The sequence below is a fragment of the Phalacrocorax carbo genome, chromosome 1 (assembly GCF_963921805.1).
Source record: "Phalacrocorax carbo chromosome 1, bPhaCar2.1, whole genome shotgun sequence".
Classification (NCBI taxonomy): Eukaryota; Metazoa; Chordata; class Aves; order Suliformes; family Phalacrocoracidae; genus Phalacrocorax; species Phalacrocorax carbo.
In genome coordinates this window covers 24,546,043-24,567,765 of record NC_087513.1, presented here as the reverse complement: position 1 = coordinate 24,567,765, position 21,723 = coordinate 24,546,043, and the positions used below count along the sequence as shown (strand labels likewise).

General features: G+C 44.7%; 1 protein-coding gene across 1 annotated transcript; it reads right to left on the bottom strand.

The window, feature by feature from the left end:
• Nucleotides 1-6,297: 6,297 nt before the first annotated feature.
• GPR37 (G protein-coupled receptor 37) lies at nucleotides 6,298-19,931 on the bottom strand. The gene is made up of 2 exons (XM_064446231.1): nucleotides 18,426-19,931; nucleotides 6,298-7,200 (listed from the first exon to the last, which is right to left on the bottom strand). Exons 1-2 carry the CDS (start codon nucleotides 19,110-19,112, stop codon nucleotides 6,382-6,384), a joined length of 1,506 nt encoding a protein of 501 aa, XP_064302301.1. The 5' UTR covers nucleotides 19,113-19,931; the 3' UTR covers nucleotides 6,298-6,381.
• Nucleotides 19,932-21,723: the final 1,792 nt, after the last annotated feature.

Genomic DNA, 21,723 nt, shown 5'->3' with positions numbered 1-21,723 from the left:
AATACTGTGATGCAATACTAAAAATAAAGTGCACAAGGACAGAAATCTTTGTCCTTTTTTTTGGAAGAGGCTGGGACAGCCCCAGGCATATGGATCCTGGGACTCCATGTGACATGACGTAGGGAATGCGTCACCAGCAGGAGGCACTGGCTCTCAGTGCTGTCATGGACATGTTGAAAATGCCTGAGAGTCTTTGTCCCAACTTCTACTGTCTGAAAACCAAACCCTGAACCCACCAAATTGGAAAGCAAGTCGCCTGGATTTCAGGGGTTAAATGCAGTACATGGTTAAATACGGCTCTCCTCCCAGTTGTTTGATGAACCTTTAGCCCTCAGCATGAGTCAGGGTTTCTATAGCAGACATGCCTGGGTGTCCTGGAGCGTCTCAGTCCATCTCTCTTTCATTGTTTCTTTATTCACTACAAAACATAGCCAGCTTTTGAAAATCTGACATCTGCTAAGCATAGGTGTTAAATGACTCCATCAAACACAAAACAGTAGTGAAAAAATACAGTTCCTGAAGCATGAGAAAGTGCATGTAGGACACCATTAAATTTTAATGATTCACATCATCTGCTCACATTGACTTTGGCTGAGCTTTTCAGGGAAAAAGAAAGGTTGGAAAGAAGAAAAGGAAAAAAAGGAAAAGAGGCACTATCAGAGAAAATGCCTGGTGTAACTCCTCCTAATCACATTTCTTAGTGTTATTAGGAAAACTGACCTTACCTGTCACTTATTATCTTTCCAGCCTGCAAAAGAATATTCTCAGGATGAAGACATAAGAAGTTAGGACATAGAAAATCTACTTCAAGATCCCAGTTTGCCTTTGTAATCCGGGCAAATCATTAGGCCTAGGATCTTATGGAGCTGAGGTGAGGCAGCTTCCTGCTGGCAGTTTACTTAATAGGCTCTCCCCTCTAGAATAAAGTTAATGTACAACCTCATCCGTACATGCTATAATCTTCCCGAGGCAGAGGGATTGCTGCCTAGAGTCTCAAAGTTGTGTATGTGGGCATCTGCCCAGCATTGCCCTGCTTAGCTTACAGGAGTGCTGCACGGTGCCTGCAAAATATCCTTATCTGAGGAAAGACCCTCAGAAACCAACAAGAGAGAAATGCATATGAAAAAGGCATCAGACTTCCTTCTGCTTAAGCTCACCCACTGTGACTACTCTCCCATTAGTCACCTGAAATGGACAATTTGCTTGGGTAGGTGGGGAGTTCCCCATCCAGGAGACACAAAAATCCACAACTTTCTACCGCAGAAGAGCCAATAAGGCCATGGGTAGCATACGTATTACAAAACAGGCTTGGGTTCAAATGTCAGTGCAGGTGCTTGAAAACTACTAATTTTTTACCTTTGTACTTTACCAACCAACCTGCCTGCTACTCCTGAGTCACAGTTTCTCCACTTCTTTGACACTAGCTGTTCCCCTTAGAAACATTCCATGGACCAGAGAATGAACAAAAGAAGTTATTTATACAGCACAGTGGCTTAGATCAGTGGTATTGGTACTGAGGCTGAAGTCTCTACTTCAATATTTGATTACCAAAAAAGCTGGAACAACTCCAACAGGAGAGGTAAAAACCTTTTCACCAGCCTATCTATTACCACAGTGGTTATCCTTTTCTGATGGGATCCTGAATGACCACATTCAAGCCTCAGCTACAAACTAACCAAAGCAGAATGCTGAATCTAGTGCTTCCATCCTAGAAATAACAGAACCTATATTTTTGATTCACCAGAACATGCACAAACATATATATGCTTATGCTGCTGTGCTAAGCCTGCATCTACTGGCAGCCTGCAGCCACCATAGATGTGCTCTCTACGCACACAAGGCTGGGACCAGCTAAGGAGACAGACTCATTTTGCATCACAGAGTCATAGAATCACAGAATCATAAAGATTGGAAAAGACCTCAAAGATCAAGCCCAACCATTAACCCAACACCACCAAGCCTCCTAAGCCATGTCCCAAGTGCCACGTCTACACATTCTTTGAACACCTCCAGGGATGGTGACTCCACCACCTCTCTGGGCAGCCTGTTCCAATGCCTGACCACAATTTCAGCAAAGAAGTTTTTCCTGATACCTAATCTAAACCTCCCTTGATGCAGCTTGAGGCCATTTCCTCTCATCCTTTCACTAGTTACTTGGGAGAAGAGGCCAACACCCAGCTCACTACAACCTCCTTTCAGGTAGTTGTAGAGAGCAATAAGGCCTCCCTGCAAACTCAATTCCCTCAGCCGCTCCTCATAAGACTTGTTCTCCAGATCCTTCACCAGCTTCATTGCCCTCCTCTGGACACGCTCCAACAACTTAATGTCCTTTTGAGCAGGTTTTGCCTTCAGTCTTAATTCCCACACAGTAACAAGGAGAGGATGTGTTTTGTGAGTTTTGCTAATGTCACCTGGCAAAAAAAAAAAAGCCCAGAAGCAGCTCAATGATGTATTTGAGAACATCAACAGCAGTTAGGCGCACATAGGGCAAACCGCATGTATTTGTACTGTGCCTAAGATAATGGCTCACAGATCCTAACAGAGGTTTTGAATACTCTAGTTGTTCAATACATTTGGAGAAGCTTCTCAGAGTTTCAGTAGCAACTCACATTTCATAGAATCTCATTTGCCTCTGAGTGCCATGAGTACAATATGACAGTCTTGCTATGTAGCCTAACATCATACAATTTGTTATGAAGAGATCTGCGACAACATGCTTGGAAACCTCTACATTGTCTTTAGGAGCCATTCACAGAGCTGCTGGAGCAGCAGATGTGGAAGCTTACATCTGGGTCCCAGTGACAGAACAGGAGCTGAGCAAGTCACTGAGGTCATTAAAGGGCAGGAGTTATTTAAGGCTGGATGCAGGAATTTATCTTGGAAGGGCTAAAATAAGAGATTTCTTCTAACTGAGCACTATTTTGCAATAATTTACCACTTGTACTTTGGTCTGCCCAAAGATATTTTTGTTACAGTTTTCGATATTTTTGATTGAGTTTCATGGTTTTTAATTGCTTAATGGGATCAGGGCTGGGATGGTCAGTGTTAATGTATTAAAGGTTTACATACCTGAGAGGTATAAGGCTTTCCTACACAATCTGATTTTCCATTCCATCACTATTCTATTATGTTGATCACCATGCTCTGCATGTTTCTCCATTTTATGTAAAAGAATCAAAACCTTGCCATAAACATTTCCAAACCTTCATTCATCAATCCATTAAATGCCCTCTTAGTAATAGACAAATGTCTTACAGAACTGGACTCAAAACCGACAGAAATGGCTTCTAAGAATATTAAAGAAAGTATGAAAAGCAAACACCAGGAAAACTTCAAGTGTTCAGAGCATCAATCCCAAAAGTAGGAAGAAAAGCAATGCAGTACCCCCACCCTTAAGAAAAGGAATCATTTATCATGACGCTTAAATGCATTAACAAGCCATGCCTGCATCAGAATGGCTGTGACAATGCAAACCTACTAATGTGGGATTAGTTTAACCAATTTAGAGAACAAATTAGAATAAAAGGGTGCCTTGCATGTCCAATTGCTATGGAGGTCAAAGGCAGGGGGGAGAAATAGCTGTGAAAAATGCTCTTTCAGCAGCAGAAAAGGCAAGGTTACACTGGGTACAAAGAAGCCCCACTGAATACAAGGCTGGAGAATGGTCCACCACACAAACAGGAGGGTTATTTCCAAACACAGCATTATTGATCTTCAAATTCTACCTTCTTCAATGACTTGTTAAATCTCTTTTTTGCTGGTATTTTTTTCCCCAGTGGGATTAGCATACACATATTGTGGAAATATTTCAATAGAGAAGCAAACTGCACCCCTCTGGGACACAGAGCATTTAACCTGGGAGTGAGCAGCGTTCCTAGGCAGAGCTTACACGGATCCACTGCAGACTGGAAAGCTGGAGGCACCTAACATCCAAGGCAGCTGTGGACTTTTCCTGCCCCAGTGCAGTCTTGCACCCAAATTAGCAAAATGTCATCATTTGATATTCTAAAATAATGTCTAGATTTTCTTCTTAAAAAAAAAGGTGCTTCCTCCCATTCTGTTGTTCCTGTCTCAGGTCCCTCAGACACTGCTCATGCTGGGACTGAAAAGGCAGCTGAGAGAAACAATTCAGCAAGCAACACGATGAAGGAACAAAAAGGGAGGTTTTATTTTGATTCTTTATAGATATTGGCACCTAAAAAAGAAGAATAGTACAAATCAAAATGTAGTGATGAGAATATGTACTTGAGGACACACAGGCACCACAGTGAGGAGATTTTGTTTTTATCTTTTCTCTTTAATACCTTTCATAGTTTATTGAATGTAATCAAGCAATGTGAAGTCAATGAAGGGTTTAGAAAGACGGGAAAGTTTCTCTGTCTTCAGAAGTGATTGACCATCTTACATAATTATTTAAAAAATTTCGGTACTTTAGCAAGTCCTAAACAGAAACACATATTTAAATTTAGGCCTGTGCTTAAAGTAGACTGTTTTGCTAGGGTCCAACATCTGAATCAAAAATCAGAAAAAGAACTCAAGTGCATATATATGTTGGGATTGATATTCAGATTAATTTCAACTGCTTTTTATACGTTAAAAATGGTAAAGAAAAAGAAGAAATACTGCTTGCCCAAGCAGATAAAAAGATTAAACACATTAATTCCAGAATCTGCAAATAAACTCCTTTCCAGAATTTACAGCAAGTTCTTTAACATATTTAGAGGCAGGTATCGGGAAGCAAGACTACATCAGTTACAGCCACTGTTAATTTCAAAGGACAAATGCATGGGATTTCACTTCTGCACGTACTATGGCAATCGTATTATTTAATTAGTATTAAAATATAAGCTAATTATAACAACTTCAGTTCCTTAGCATGTCTCTACACTTCAGCATGCTGCCCAGTGTAAATATGATCCAGCTTGCCTGCCAAGAACAGTCTGTCTACTTCAGCCAAGGAGTGGGGCAAATAAGCTCTGCTGGTACAGATAGGCACTTTCCAGTCTCCGACCTGGCTTACAACAACTTTAGATTTTACTATATTGCACTGTTGCTGGCAGTGTTGACATACCCTCATTTTAATAACTCTGTGGACAGCAAAAAAGCCATCAGCAAAACACACCATGGTTCTCAAAAACAGCTTCAGAGCTGTGAGCTGCTAGTGAATAGCCGCCTCTGTGAGAGCGGCATGATTTATAATCGGTATACAGAGCCCCTGTGATTAATATTCATGCTACATATCCTGGAATAAATAGGAGATGCCAGTCTGATCCAGAGCCCTCTGAAATTGATGGAAACCTTTCCATTGACTGCATTGGGCTCTGGGTCAAGCCCCAAGCGTCCAAGTGTGTTTATACCTTTTAAAACAGAAGGAATTCACTCTCCACATGTTTCAGGCCCTCATGTTTATTGTCAGCAAACCTCTGGCAAAAGAATGCCTTCCTCTGCAATGGGACTCTCACCGAAGCCAGTAGGAGCTATATACACAGAGACTGAGGATGCAATCTCAAGGTAAAACCAATAACAAATTGAAAAGAAACTTGATTTTGAAACCACAGAAGACAAAATTTAGTGAGAAAGCAAATCTTTCTTTGTAAGAAGTACAGAATAACTCAGGTTTTGTATACCTGCAGGTTAAGAAGGAAATTTTCAATCAGGCACACTGAACCTTCGTAATATACATTAAAAAAAAAACAACCACTCATGTAAACCTAATACCATTATAACCATCTTTCTTAAACACTGTAACTATAGCCTCCAAGGGTAAGGACACGAATGGCAAATTAAATATGACCATTTAAATTATTTTATGCAAAACTTAGATTTTTTTTTTTTACTTATTAATTTAATACTACTTGTAGGTGTCATTGTTAAATGCAGATTGACAATGAAGTTAAAGAATAAAATCTCGTTTATTTTTATGCTACTTTATAAATTTTCTGAAGTCCATGTCCTCTCACAATAGCGTACAGTAATTGGATTAAAACTACCTTCAAATACTTTCCACCACATCTTTCACATGAAACATCTTGCAAAACCCACAATGCCTATATAATCATTTTACAGTGATTATCAAAAATATGCTACGGAATTAAATAAAATGGATTCATATGGATTCTCCTCCCCAGACAACAAAATCCTAGCACCATACAAAATATCATGATTTAAAACTAAGTGCTGGCTCTCCTTCTCTCTCTCTCTTTCATTTTAATAACCAAACAAATTATTTTCCAAAGCACAACTGTTAATATGCAGATTGGTTTCCAGAGTAGTTTCCAATGATTTTTTTTTTCCCTCGCATTTTGCCTCAAGAAGAAAAATATGAAGTAAAAAAAAAGAAGGAAAAGGAAGAAGATACAGAAAATAAAGACCTAAGGACAATTAGCAGTGAGTCCCCACAGAGGCGAACGTGGACATTTCGCGACGGATGGTACTGAAAGGGGAGAGCTCCAGCTCTGTGGTGTACTCATTGTCATTGTCATCACTTGTCACTGTTGAAGACTTCTGGATGCATTCATCACAGCAGCAACAGCAACACTCCATAAAGGCCCGGCTGAAAGGTTTACAGAGACAGAAAAGGAGAACGGGGGTAACACAGGACTTAAAGAACAAAAGGAACTGACTAATGAGATGCAGGAGGTCCATAGTCTGCCGAGAGACCCCTGTGGACATGTAGGCAGTCACAATGTTGCAAATGTTTTCAGGAATGATGCAAAACCCATATAAAATGGTCAAAGCCACCACTGTGCAGTTCATCTGACTTTCCAGCTGAATTTGTCGCTTGTTCCCCCTTGTGCAAGCCTTTTCTGCCCTCCTGATTTTCCTCGCTGTTACCAGGGAGCAGGTAATAGTGAAAAGGGTAGGCAAACAAAAATAGCAGCCAAAGTACCACCAGAGTCTTGCCCCATCGTAAGTGAGAGCTAACACGTAGATGGTGTCAGGTAGCGCGGTGGATATCTTCACCACGCACCGCTCCCCCGGCGGGCTGCCGCTGTATTCGGGGTCCTCCTTTGCCAGCTGGCGCAGCACAACCTCCGGCAGGGCCAGCAGCAGCGCGCCCACCCAGATGACGGCCAGCTTGGCGGTCGTCGAGGTGCAGTTTTCGATCATCTCGTAATACATCTGCACGTTGGTGGCGGCACGAAATCGGTCGATGCAGAGGGCACACAGTGTGAATGTGGTGACTCCGAGAGAGGCCACCTGGGAAGGAGGAAAGGTAATACAAGTTAATACAGGTGCTGTCTAGAAAAAGAAAAAAAAAAAGGGAAAAATAATAAAAAAAAGACAGCAAGACAGCTACAAGTCTACAGTCCAGTATTCAGTGGCGAGTGGGAAAACTTCATCTCCTTCAGAAGTCCCCTGGTCCCCTGTTGATGGCAGTCTGGTTGGAGATGGAAAATGAAGGCCTGAACTCACCCAGACAGAAGTGGGAATTAATTTATTTTACACTGGATAAAGGCTTTTACCATTGAGCTCTTCTCTGGAAGAGATTTATACTCTTTTCATAGTAAAGAGAGCTCAATTTTTACCCTGAAACACCAGTTAAGTCTAGCCCCTTGCCTGAAAAATGCAAAGCAAGACCTAGTTTAGGGGTATCAGTGTAGGAGACAGTTAAGCACCACGGTGCTGGGCATCATCGAAAGAAGCATCACAGACAGGACCTAGCTTCCAGTGTTTGCTGAAGTATCATCCAGCATGCCTCCCCAAAGAGTATATCCTTCTGGTTTTCTGCTTAAAAATACTTATTTCAGCTTGGTGCCATCCTCTCCTGGAGGCCCATGCAAGCATCTGTGCAACAGTGAGCGGAAAAGAAAACTGAGGAACTGACCAATACACAAAACTAAAATCCTTTCTCCCAGCCCCACCCCCAAATTTTTCTAAAGCATGTTTTTTTCAGAAAGATCAGTTCCACCACAGGGGTTAGAATTTAAGCCAAAAGGGAAGAGATGGGAGAGTCTTCCTTCAGCATAAGTATGAAGTTACACCCACATCACATGTTCATCAAGCTTGCAGGGGATCATAACATTGAAACTTTCCATATCTACAAAATTTAGGAACCCTGTGGATTAGGCATCTATTGAATAGAGTAGGGTCCAACTGTTTTTGTGGACTTAGGCTTTTAGGTGAAATTTTGATGGGATGTAGGCACATAAAAGCCATTCCATTCTGTGAGTTCAAAGAGACTGTATCTGAAATCTTCAGACTTCTGGGGCCTGTGCAAAAACCAACCTTCCCTATAACAGTTAGGCTTTAACAATCTATCTTCAACATGTCATTTAGAAAAAATTCACAGGAAAATCTAGGCTTAATTTACTGGGGAACATCCTGTGAGAGAGTGTACGGCAGGCCAGGAGAAATGGCAAAAGTTTTGTTGTTTAAATGATTTAAAGATGGATTGGACAGAGCTCTCAATTATATACTGTAAGAAAGTACAGAGCAATGCATGTGTTCTCTAGCTTTAATAACCATCATCCTATGCATGAATAGAAAACTTGCACTCTCATGAAACATAATTTCCTCTCATTTTATCCTGTTTATAATTAGATTTCTTAAAAAGGAATTTGCATGACAACTATATACATTTTGGCCTAATCCTATTTCCAATAAATTCAAGTTCAGTTCAAATTCAAAGCAGAACTCCCATTAACTTCAGTTGGAGAAAGATTAGGTTCCCTGTTGCATTCTAATTAATTTATTTTCTTGGGTTTGCATGCTTGTGTTATGCAGAAAATGTGTTGATGTTAAAGAAACTGTTAAATAATATTCCTAATAAATGTAAAGAATGCTTTCTTTTATCATGAATAAACCACGTGTCTGTGCAATTAACTGGGAAATCTAGGGCAATATTAAGCAGGTCACTATAGTTTTGCTTACTCCAATTTGATGTGCAATGATATATTTAAATTTCATATAGGCAGACTGAAAAAAAATACTTTCTGATTTCCACTATAATTTTGAAATATTCCTGTTTATGTATCTCTTGTAAGAAGTTCTGCAAAGACAGATAGTACAATTATGCACAATTATATAAATGTATCATTAATTTTGGCCTTCAATATTTAATGGCTATATCAAACTGCTAAAATTGAATATCACTGAAAAATATTAGGCACTTGGGATTAGAACTGTTAGGCATTGGCTTAGTTGGAGAATTCTTTGAAGCAGCTTCCTAAAAGATGGAACGAGTAAGATGCAATCTCTTATAATTAACTTGCAGGAATATTTAATGATGACAAAGCCATACTGTAAACATTTTTAATAAGTAAACCTATTGATTTAGGAAGTTAAACTGTCTGACAAGGTTCAAATAAAGCTTGGTAAATACTGCAAAAAGTAAAAAAAATTAAAGAAAAATTACAGTTACAGGGAAGTCTTCATGAACAGTGATAAACTTAGCTAATGAAAGATAATTTTCATGTATTACTGCTGAGAACCAGGTTTTTAAAATCAAGACTAGCAACTTTGTTTCCGTAACATTCAAATGTGTGTGCAGTCTTCAAATTCCTTAGAGTGACAGCAAAACCTTTAGCCAGAACATCCAACATGAATAACAAAAGGGTCAGAACTCAGGTCTCTACAATTATGGGAGACAGGGAAATAACTCAGATTCAGGAATGAATAGGGATTGAAATAAAAATCAGCAGAACAGAAGAAAATCTGAAGTTCTGTACATAAACATTTTCCCTCTCAGCCTCTTCCCCTGCCCCCGATGCGCACGGTTTTATTGCTTTAGCATTTCACTGCAAACAGGCTGTTATACAGTGGCTGAGACATTAAAACTCTGTAGCTGCTAAGGCCGGACTAATGAAAGAAGACATGCCTACCATGAACAAACATAACCTACGGGGTTCCTGTCACATTAATTGACCCACAACTTGGAGGCTTAAGACAGTGAAATAGAGCAAGAGAAAACAACTAAGAACAGTGGAAGTCGGCTTTGAAAACTCTCCTGTGGATTTACTGATGAAACAAGCTAAACAAAACTAGTGTTTCTCTGGAACAGGCACCGGCTTCCTATTTTCCATAGATTAATGGAGTTAGCGATGCCATGGAAAAACCTGCAAAAAATGAACAAACGCTCCCAAGCAGATGAACAGGGATTCACTCCAGCAGACTTGCTTAAAGGCAGTATAGCAATTTAAGGGTCTGATTACTTACCCCACATTGCAGGCTATGAGTAATAGCCAGCAAAATCAATGGGTGCTGCTCACAACCTGTGTGGGCAAGAACTGGGACCTTCATTCTGCATGTTCACACAATTTCAGTTAAGGGGTCTTTCTTCATACCAGTTATACTAATAATTAGGGTTAAGCTGAAAACGTGGGAGGAGCCAGAGAAGTTTCCTTTTTAATCTGTTACACTACCCTGAAATAACCACTGAACAAAAGTAATTCATTTGATGGGGAGTAGGCAAAGGACAAATTAACAAATCCTAAAGTGGCGCGAAGCTGCGTGGAGTTTAATGGTGCTCTTGTTGTAACAGCTGAGTTTCTGATACGATGATATGCTGTTGCAGTCTTAATTCCAATAACATGGCAGGAAATGAGGCAAGGCAAGGGCAAGTCAGGCTCAGTAGTTTTTGATGATCACTTAGTTGTCTGATTTATTTCCACTCAATCCCTATGAAGATTCTCCTTCAGTCTCTAGACATTCGGGATGACATCAGTTTACATCTTTCTCTTACTAGACGATATCAGAAAAGTTCTCAAGTTTCTAACTGGACAACCGCTGACCTGCTCTGAGGAGGTGGTGAAGTAACCCCTGCTTTGGGGAGGTGCCCACACTATTTGGGCAGAGAACCGCTGTTGAAGGGATTAGCAGCTACAGTATACACACACAACAGAAGACATTATTGTTACAGGAGAGTCTCTTAATACTGTTGCGCCTTTAAAAGCATTGACAGGGATATTAGTGGGCACCGTGATACTCCTTTGAGACACTGCATAAACCTTTCATCATTAGCTCACCAGCTGTTAGTCATCTGTGGCAAAAACTCATTTGGGGAACTGAGGCCAGGGAGAACAACAGTAAACTCATGAAATGCTCAGCTTAATTACATCAGTTCTCCTCTCTGTCCCTCCAACATACCCATTCCCTTTCATGAACTTTAACAATTACCAAAGTGTTCCCAGGCCTTCCCTGGCCTGTCCTACTTCTTCTCCTGGCTGTGGTCCCACAGCTCTTGGCCCTGGCCTCTAGGAGCAGAGCCCCTGGCTGACCAGGGAAGCAGTGCAGATGTAGTACAGCGAGCAATGCCAGTGGAAATAAGACTGTGAATTCTCTCTCACTAATATCTGCTTGACTGGATGCAGGTAACGAAAACAAAAAGAGAAATGAGATCAGAAAAGGCAACTTGGGTGAAAAGGCCAATGAAGGCCAAATTCTGTGAGTATAAAAGAGAGGTTGGGTCACTCAGTCCAGTAAGATGAAGACCAAGAAGTGATATTGCTGCTATCTGCAGATAAGTCTATCTTGAGATACAAAAGTTACTTAAGCCAAAGGACAGTGAATATAACAGAATGGGAATCAACCAGCCATGAGCAACTCGAGGCTGGAAATGAGAAGGACCATTAATCATCTCAGGCATCATGTTCTCGACCACTCCTGACAGAGAGGTGAGGGGAAACAATGTAGGCTGAATTTATATGCAACAAGATAAAGGAGTTATAATAAGTGGCTGCTTCTACCAGCTGAACCTGGATTTTCTAAAACAGAATATATTTTATGTTGATAACACAGTTTCTTAAACTACGTGGCACTCTTCCTTCATTACAAGGCAGGATGGGTATTCGAAAGATTTTCTGGTTGTAACAGGAATGCTGAACTGCAGAAAAGGTTGACAACTACTAGCCAAGTCATATCTGAGCTCTCAGTGACACCCTGTAGACTCTTTATATTGATTTATATTTATATTTTTATATATATTGATATATCATATCATATAAACATCATATAAACAAGTACTTTTTTCCACTAAGTCATTATAGTCTTATTATGGCTGTTCTATATCCACATCAAACTTCACAGCTTCAGAGCATGTTAATGCAACATACCACGGTGGCTCTTGCAGACTTGTCAGTTTTGCCTAAGATAAATAAACAAAATTAGTACAGACTGCAATACTTTCTTTGTGCTGCTCCACACTTACAGTAGAGTTCAGCGATAAGACTGGATGACTGCAAAATAAAAGGTCATCTCTTTGCAAACAGTAATTTAATTGTTTAAGTTTATCTAGATTTCTGGTTTCTGTTCTTTCAATTTAAAAAATCCAGCCCCCTTCCCCCCCAAAGGACAACAGTCCTTACTGTTACTGTATACTGTTGTATAAAAGAACAAAATTAAATATCTCTATTTCTTACATGAAGTACTATTAAACATTAATGGCTTTATGCTTTAAAATAGGTAAGGGTCACTCAGTTAAAACACTACTGTGGTGTGGCAGAAGTCATTCAGTTGGTGAGGAGTACTGGGGCCAGGGTACACCTCTGACATCAGCAATTAGTTTAAGCATCCTGGATGAAAATCTATGTCACCTTAATCATCTAAAAGACAAGTTGGTAATTCTGGAAACTACTGTCACAGAGATGTCCTACACATATGGAACAACAGGTACAATACGGTTGTTTCCTTTGTAGTACTATCAACATTCACATCAGGGAGACACAGACCACATGTGCTTTGTGTGTTTCGTATCCTTCTGTATATCCTAAGAGTAATAGTGTTCAGACTCAGAATCCCCTTGGAAGAGCTGCTCTTGAATTCTGTTGGAAGCAAAAGCCAACCAGACTGTCATGGCACTGGAAATACTCATTAGTACACCACATGCTTATCCAGAGGGTTGGAAAAATTGCAAAACACAGAGATTTAATTTTTGTTCATTTTCCTGTTTGCAATCTACCATGCTACCATATAAGTAAATGTAATTTACTTTTTTTTAATTAAACAAATGATTACCATTCTCCACTGAGGATCATATCCTCATCACACTACACATGGGACTCATGCACTAATTATTAATATTAACAACATGGAACTACTGCTAAAAATCTGCCTCTTCCTCCTTTGCAGGAAAAATCCTGTCATATGGAGAAATGACATCCCAGTGCTCAGAGTAGTCAGTGGTGCTGGAATAGCAGATGCTGCCTTTTTTTCTCCACACATACATAACTTAAATATTACTGACCCAATTTTAAACCTAGCCTGACACAAATTCATCCCCATGCTGAAATGCCACATGCAAAGTTTCAGCCAAATGCAAATTTTGATGGACAACTTATAAGCCCCTAAGGACATGGTTTGCAGAGGAAAAAGGGTTGACAGAACAGCCAACATGGCAGCTACTATCATCGTGCCATTAATATCTAAAGGGCAAAGATATATTAACACTTCTGTTTTAAACAATTATTTATTGAATAAGTGCTGAAGCTATTCTGCTCAGTAGAAGACACATGTAGCCATTGCCCTAGGAAACAGTATGAAGCTTTGAAACCGCAAACCTCACTGAGGATTTCTGTCTGCCACCCAGAGGACTTACTGGAGGTTCAGGAGCCTAGCTCTGACTAGAGTCAAAGAAGAGACATAAAGAAGATGCCGCACAACAAAAGATAGAAAAGACAGATAACACACAGCTTTTATAAACTCCTATAAAAAATGTATTTGCTTTCCTAAAGTTAAACTGAAAATAAGAATCTCTTCTGACAGCTTCGGACAGGCAGAGAACAGCCACTTTCTTCATGCCTCTCACTTGCTTCTACCAAGTAAAAGAGAGAAAGGGGAAAAAGCCTCACCTCAGATTTCCCTGGAGGGTCAGCTCCAGGCAAAGAAAGTAATTTGTATTCCAGGCCAAATCAATCCTTATGCTTTCTGCTAAGGCTACTAATTGTGATAGCTTTCCTGAGCTGGAAGTTACCCACCAGAAACAGGAGTAATGCCACAAATTGATTGCCAAAAGCACATGCAGAGACTGGGCATCAGATTTCAGAGGCTTTCACTATCAGCCTCCTCCAGAGTCAAGCCAGTCTCACATGCATGATAGGGTCCAGATGAGGACACCACAAATGTTGTCCTTCTCTTCTTTGTAGGGGGCATCAGAAAGGCAGAGGCGCCCACATTTATCAGCACTTAGCAGGGCCCAGTACCATCACTGGCCTCAGCAACTTCTTGCTCTGCTCCGGACTTCACAAGACGGTAAATCAACCTCTGCAAACCCCTGTTCTAGACAGTTCTGCAGTTCTAAATCCTCACTCCGCTATAAGTAGCTTGTCTCAATCTGCCAGCATAGAAAGTGATGTTTACTTCCAATGACCTCTCTCAAACTCATCAAGCTTCTAGGTAACCTCCAAGAGCAGAATGCGCACAACTCAAGCAACCTTCCTTTTAAAGCCCAAAAGATAGTTCCTAGTCCTAGTTGACACAATCCATTTGTCATCTTGTGCAAGCTGCTCTCAGTCTGAAACAACTTACTTAACCTCTTCACTACTGGATTCTAGCATTAAAATGAAAAATAAAACTGTTACTTCACAAGGCTGTTGTATTTAACATCTGTGAAATATTTAGAAGCACAGTAAAACTACTGATTTTGTCTACATCCACACTCCTTTCTATTAAGGCCTAGCATAAATCTATAAGTAGGGGAATTGGAACTATATTGTTCTGTACTCCTTCCCCCCACCCCTTAGTCATTTTGCTAAAAAGACGGGGTGTGCTTAAACAAAAAGAAAAGGGTTCCACATTGGCAGGGCTTGTGGAACAGGAATTAGCCAAAGCCATTTTCTTCGTATTGTTGTTTACCCAGTACCTCCTGATTCTGAGCAATACTGAGAAAAGTATATGGAAGACAACATAAAGACAGTGTGCAGATAAACACTTCAGGTACGCATGCCTAAATTAGGCTTCTGAACCATCTGTGGAAAAGTGGCAAAATTTTAATAACTGCTGAGCAGAGGATGAAAACTCCAAAGGAGAAGCACATCTCCACACATCCTTACGGGCAGACTAGCTGACCCAGTAGTTCTAATTCCCATCTCAATTACCTCTCAGGGCATTCAAAACTGCTCCTCTAGGATAGTGCCATCATCACGGTCAAGTAAAGTTCTCAGTGGAGATAATTTCATCCACTTCCACTAAACATCTGTCTTTCTAGCTTTGTCCTTTAGCAGTTTTACTCTCAACACCTAAAGAGCTCATGAGAAGGTCTCGCTTCTGCTTCTCAAAAGAATTTACTCAGTTTCTTCCTCAGTCATGTGCACAGCATTACTTATGCAAGATGCAAGCATAGCCATGACATAGTTTTAAAGGGTAGTTAGAAGTGACCAAACTGTCATACAAGACACCGCTGAAATGACCGCTTAATGGTCACAGCAGATCTTTATGAGGTATGGGGAAAACTGCCCTTTAAATTAGATACTGCGGAGACCTTCCACTCCTGGAAGCTCAACATTTACCTATACAAACGTGCTTGAAGATATCATAGAACATTTTCCCCAGACTGTGTGCATGTGTGTTATCACTGGCAACAGATGCTTTGCTGAAATTCTGCACAATACCCGTTAAGCAGCACAAATAACAAACAATTGGCCACAGGAGGCTAAACTAAGAAAACTCAGGGTTCCTCACTGGGATCACTTGAAACCTTCAAACACAATACAAAGCATGCTTGAGTTATGTTAAAATGCTGTGATCACCACATCACTTGCTCTGTACAACCAGACATCCCCTGTTCCTTAGTTCTGAAAGTACAAGCTGGTATGACACAGGGCTCAGTCCAACAAGTCTTTGATACTTGAAAGTGAGATATTTCTGGATCTACAACTCTGGGTGAGGCACGTAGCTCCCTAAACAGAATATGAGGAGAACTGGCATGCAAAACAGAGATGCAAAGCATGGAACAGGGACACTTAAAAGAACAAAACACTGGGATGACGTATTGAAAACATGGACAACAGCTTAAAATTTCTCCATCTTCAAGAAGATGCTTCTATTTGTATTCCATGAAGGTCTGGAACCCTCTCCTGAAGATAGCTGTCTACAGCTTTCCTCTCAAGCAGCTAAGACTTCATCCTTCTCCCATTGTGTGAGAAGGGGATAAGCCTGCCCAGGTGAGTTACAACATGGGAGAAGACACTGCTGTTCAGCTGTTGGATGAGAGCACTGCTGTGAATGATCCTTGACAGAGCATGGAGCAGCAGCTGCTCACAGGGCAGATTTCATGATGTGCTCCACATCTGCATTGCTCCTGGTGGTGTCAGTGTCACTGTACAACGCCTGTGAGGTTAGAACAACACTTGGAAAGTGGTGAACCTTTGCTCTAACTGCCTTCGCCCTCTCAGCAGGGTCAAATGCTGATTTGCAGGACAGTGTCCTTCTTGCCAAGCCCAAGGCAAGCTGTGGAGAGTCACAATCCACTAGCAGTGATCAGTATCTGCCACTCATGTGTACAGTTTACAGGGGGGGAAATCCAGCCTTTTACGTATGGTTCCCAGGGTGCTGAATATACTTTATATACGAGCAGTATATATAATGACTATTGACTGAAAAATACAAAATTCTGGGAGCAGCACAGAACTCTAAGGCTATATCTTTTTAGATCTGTATCTTAGATATAAATTAATTAAATTACCTAAGGGACAAGGGGGATGTTTCACTTTTAGACCCCGGTAATAATTAAGCCTAAGACAGGCACCATGCTACTGGTCCATCACAACTGGATTGGTGCCAGTTTTTGAGTAAGACTTAAACTCTAAACATCTACAGAACTCTAAAGTGAAAAAAAGAAAGTGTCATTAGAGTACAAAGGGGGGATAGCAGCAGCTGGATGTTTTTCAGGATTATGATTTTGAATTTTAGCAACTACATTTCAGCTAAACTACTTTCAGTTTGGCAAACTCTTTAGTACCCAAAGATGCACAGCACAAGTAACTAATTTTAAAGAACAGCATGGCCATGCAGATCATCGCAATGACTGACCTTTAATTAGAATCAGCATTACAAAGAATTACTTCTATTTTGAATGTGGATGCACCCAAAAAAAGGTTAGGAATTGTGAAATGTCACTATAGGAAAGTCCTGAAAACAGATAAGCTACACTGCCTACTTTAATTGTTACACTTAAATGAAACAGTCCAACTGACTTCACTGGTTAACACAGTAGCCTCAGAATCCAATCCGGAAATTTTAAAAGCTCCTAGTACTATCAGTTTCTCAACAAATACTTATTTACTCCTTCACATCTTCTTAAATGCAAAATAATTACATGTACTTGAGTTTTTCAAATGTAGTGGTATACTACTGGCCTTGAATTCATCTAAGCATGGTACAGCTCCACCCTTTGTCAAAAACCCCCTGTAACAGAATGTATCATGTATGAAAGAAGCAATGACAATTTAGTGGCTACACACGTCACACCTTTCTAAACACTTTCTTAAATATATTGGTTGACAGTTAATTATGTATTACTGTGTAGCAATGAGCTGTGAAAACTGATATTCTGTGTATTAATAACAATTGGGTTTTGGTTTGGAGTGGGTTGGTTTTTTTGGGGGGCTTTTTTTTTTTTCCTAATCTCTCATTCTTAGGACGGGATAATCAACAGTTATTCCCTCAGCTTTCAGTTACAGAAGAATGTTGAACATAAGGTTCTGGGAATACAGCAGAGCCAGCCAGAATTACAGGCTACCACCCTACCAACAAGCCTCAGTGTTCGGCTCCAATAAATAAATAAAGCGGACAACCTGAACGCTGCCGGCAGGACTCAGGCCAGCTGGCTGAGAGCTTCTTTGACAGAGCCTCTGAACAGCTGCCAAGAAGCTGCGATTTAAATGGAGCTGGGGTCACTTCTTTTTTTAAGATAAACTAAATGAATATGTGTGAGATTTGAATGCTGAAGTACAAATGAAGCACACATACGTCCCACTGATGGTCCTTTTTGCAATCACCTTCTTACAGCCCGCCCCCAGCCACCCGGCTCCAGCCGCTTTCCTGACTCACTTGAGGAAAACATCAAATACAAGCAACAAAACTTGAACTCTAATTCTGAGGGGATTCTTCGCCTTTCGGCATCGCAAGGAGCAAGGAAAGTTTGGCAGAACTCGGGCGAGCGGCAGGACGAGCTGGGCGCGCTCAGCCTCAGGCTGCAGAGATCCCGATGCTGCCGGACCCGGCGCGGCCACAGCCGCCGCCTCCGCCTCCTCCTCCTCCTCCACCCCAACGCTGCCGGGGCCGGGGACCCACTCTGCCTCAGGAGCGGCCGGGAAACCCGGACCACGCCGTAGCCGGACGTCCCCGGCCCGGGGGGGCACGAACGCGGGCAGCGGAGGCCGGCGGCGGAGCCCCGGGAGGGGTGCGCGGGGACCGCGTCCCCTCGGGCGGGCGGGCCGGGGACCGGGCGGGGGCGGCCGGGCCCGCGCATCCCTACCCACCGCCATTACCTCGATGTACGGGACGATTTTGCAGGAGAAGTCTTCTAGGAGCCACTTCTTGGTGAGCTCCTGGAAGATGACCAGCGGCAGGCAGAAGAAGACGATGAGGAAGTCCCAGAAGGCCAGGTTGGCCAGCAGGGAGTTGGAGATGCTCCGCATGTAGTAGTTGTGGCAGACGATGCACATCACTGCCATGTTGCCCATGATGCCGATGCCGAAGATCACCACGGAGAGGCACATGACGGCGTAGGCGCCGTACGACTCCTCGGTCAGCGGGTAGAAGGGGTTGCGGAGGCGGGCGCGGCGCCCCGTGGCGTTGCCGCGGCCCCCGGCGCTGCCCTCGCCGCCGGCCGAGCCGTTCAGGGGCAGCCAGCGGGGACCGCCCGCCGCCACGCCGGCTCCGCGCCCGCTGCTCCGCGCCCGCCGCCGCCCGGCCCCCGCCGCCCCGCGGGCGCTGCCGCCGGGCCCCGCCGCCCCGCCGGCTGCGGCGGCCCCGGCCCCGCCGGGGAGGGCTCCGCGCCCGGGCAGAGCCGCGGCCGCCCGCCGGCCCGGGGCGAGGGGCGTCGGGGCTGGCGGCGGGCGGGCGCGCTCCGGGGGCGCCGGCAGCCCGGCGGCTGCGGCGGGGACGAGGGCGCAGGCGGCCCAGGCACTCAGCACCTGGCAGAGCAGGGCGACGGGGGCGCGGAGGGGCTGCATGGCAGGGAGGCGGCGGAGCTCGCCCGGCTCCCCTCAGAGGCGGCGGCCGCCCCGCTCGGCGGGGCTGGGAGCGGGAGGCATGCCCGCCCGGCTCCCGCCGACAGCCTGCCTCGCCGGGGCGGGGGCAGCCGCCACGCCGCTGCCGCCGGCGCCCGCCGCGGGGAGGGAGGGAGGGGAGCGCAGTGGAGCGGCGGGGAGGCTCTTCCTACCGCCTCCCGGGGCAAACCCGCAAAGTTGTGTCGCCGTCTCCGACGCGCCGAGTTAATGTAGCAAGTGCAGCGCCGGGAGGACCCCCCCTCCGGCGCTCCGCCCTTTCCCGGGACCGCTGCCTCCTCCCCAGCATCGCACCGGCCTCGTGCTGCCTATTTACATCCTCCCGCCGCTGCGGGCAGTTGGTGGCGAGGACAGGTCCCTTGTGGAAAACACCTCCCCTCTCCGGATAAGCGCAAGCACTAATTCCTCCTCTCCAGCAACGCCGGAGAAAGGCGGTCGCTGCGCGCAGGTTTAGAGTGCTTAAGAGCTTTGCAAAACTCTTGCAGGGATTAATCACCGCGCCGCCTAAGCGCTCGCACCGCGGCGGAGAGCGGCGACGACGGCCGGGGCGGCAAAGTTGCTGCCGGTGTCGGGCGGGCGCGGCCCCGGGACCGACCCCTCGGGGCCGCTCCCGTCTCCCGAGCCGTGCGGGCACCAGAGGAAGCGGGGCGGAGGGTCTGGGCGGGGAGCAGCGCGGGCGGTCTGCGCTGGGCTCTGCTCCTGCTCCCAGCTCAGCCCGGCTCGGCTCGGCTCTCGGGGGCGCGACGGGGAGGCGGGCGAGGAGCGCGGCGGCCCGCAGTGCGCAAGCGCCGCCCGGCGGCGCCGACCCGCCGCACGGCCCGGGCCCAGGCCGCGGCGCCGCCCGCCCGCCGCGGGAGCCGGGCTGCGGGGCGAGGGGAGGCTGCGGCGGGGCGGGCGGGGCTGGCCCGGCCCCGCGGCCTCCGCGTGCGGGGATCCGCCGGCGGAAGCCACCGCTGCGGGGGCCCGGGGCCGCCCGCCGCTGCCGGCGCCCCGGTGTCGGGGTCCGGCTGCCTGCCTGGGCTGGCAGCGGGGCTCGGGGGAGCGACAGGCGAGCGAAGCGCCTTGCTGCGGGGCGCGGAGCCTCGCACCGCGGCGCGAATCGCGGGCGGCGGGAGGAGAGGGCGAGAGGTGGCGGGGGAAGCGGTCGGCGGCGGGAGGGGAGATGGAGGGAGGTTCGGCCAGCCCCTGAGGGCGCCGTGCTGCCGGGGCTGGGGCGCAGCGGGGGGAGAAAGGCGCGCTGCCGAGCGAGAGCGCAGGGCGAGGCGGGAGGGTGCCGCTGGCGGCGATGGGGTGCGGCGCGTCACCCCGCAGCGGAACAGCGTCGGAAGCGTCTCCGCATATTTTCAGTGCCTGGAGCGGCGCGTCTGCTTTTGCATCCTGTTTTGAACACCTGTGTATGTTTTTTTGGGTTTGTTTTTTTTTTTTTTGGCTTTGTACAGTCAGATAAACTTCACAGCTCTTTCTCCTTGTTTCTCTGATTTTTATTTAATTCAGGTGACTTCTTACCTTGCCAAAGTTGGATAAAACAAATATTCCACCGTAAGTAGCCTTAGGGATTCTCTATTGCGCTTGTTTCCATTTTTAAGAGTTTTAGTGTAGCTTATTCCCAATGGGTTTAAAAGCTTTAAACTTTTCCCATAAAGCAGTTTAAGCAGCGTTCTTGCCCCCCTTAGACTTAACCCATTTGATATAAAGATCAGAAATTTAGTCAAAGCTACCAGAGCTCCCTGTTTTAGGGACTGAAATCAGGACTGTGGATCTAACATGCCTGTAATACTTTTCTTGTGGGCCAGTTTTTGAAGTCTTGAGATCCCAAGTATGTGGGGTGTGCTTGCGGGTTGGGGCCTCGTCTTCAGTGTATTAATGATCAACAAAGAAAACCATGTATACCTACAGTAACAGAAAATACAAATCACATACATGCATGAAACCAATCTATCAGCTGCAATAACAGAGACAAGATTAGTAACACTTTTTCTCAGTGAGGTTGAATCAAGCTATCGTGTCGAAAGGATCCTTTCGTATGAATTGTTAATTATTGTTTATATGTAAAAACACAGCTGCACAAATTCCCCTCGCTGGCAGAAAGGTGGGCTTTACGTGAAGGTGCTTGCTAGGCTGACCTTGTCGTCAACAGAGAGAGAAAAGTGCCTTCCTGAGGTCAATTGTCTGATACTTCTGTCCAATGTGTGCGGTATGAATTGCTGTCTGGAGGTGCCGCTCGCACATGTCTGCCCTAGAAGGAGCTTAGGATATCATTTTGGATTAAAAACGTGACCTTTCAATGGCTAAAACTAGTGAGTCCTGCCCCATTCAAATCTAGGTGTAGTGCCATCCCCCGGCCGTGACGGTGACCCAGAAAACACACAAACAGGACAAACAGAAATCTTGTGCTTTTCCTTTTCCCAAAACCATTCTCTCACACGTGTAGGTGAGGTGCGATTGTGGGAACCTTAAGGCATTTCTAAGCTTGTGAGAACAAGTGTAGTAAGTGAGGCACTTCTGTGTTGAATGTCTCTTAATAAAACTCAAGCCATTTAATTCTTCTTCTTTAGCA

Coding starts and splice junctions, on each gene's coding strand:
- GPR37 (XM_064446231.1), bottom strand. CDS start 19,112: ATGCAGCCCCTCCGCGCCCCCGTCGCCCTGCTCTGCCAGGTGCTGAGT. Junction 7,201..18,425: donor AAATCGTCCCGTACATCGAG/GTAATGGCGGTG, acceptor CCTCCTTCCCAG/GTGGCCTCTCTCGGAGTCAC.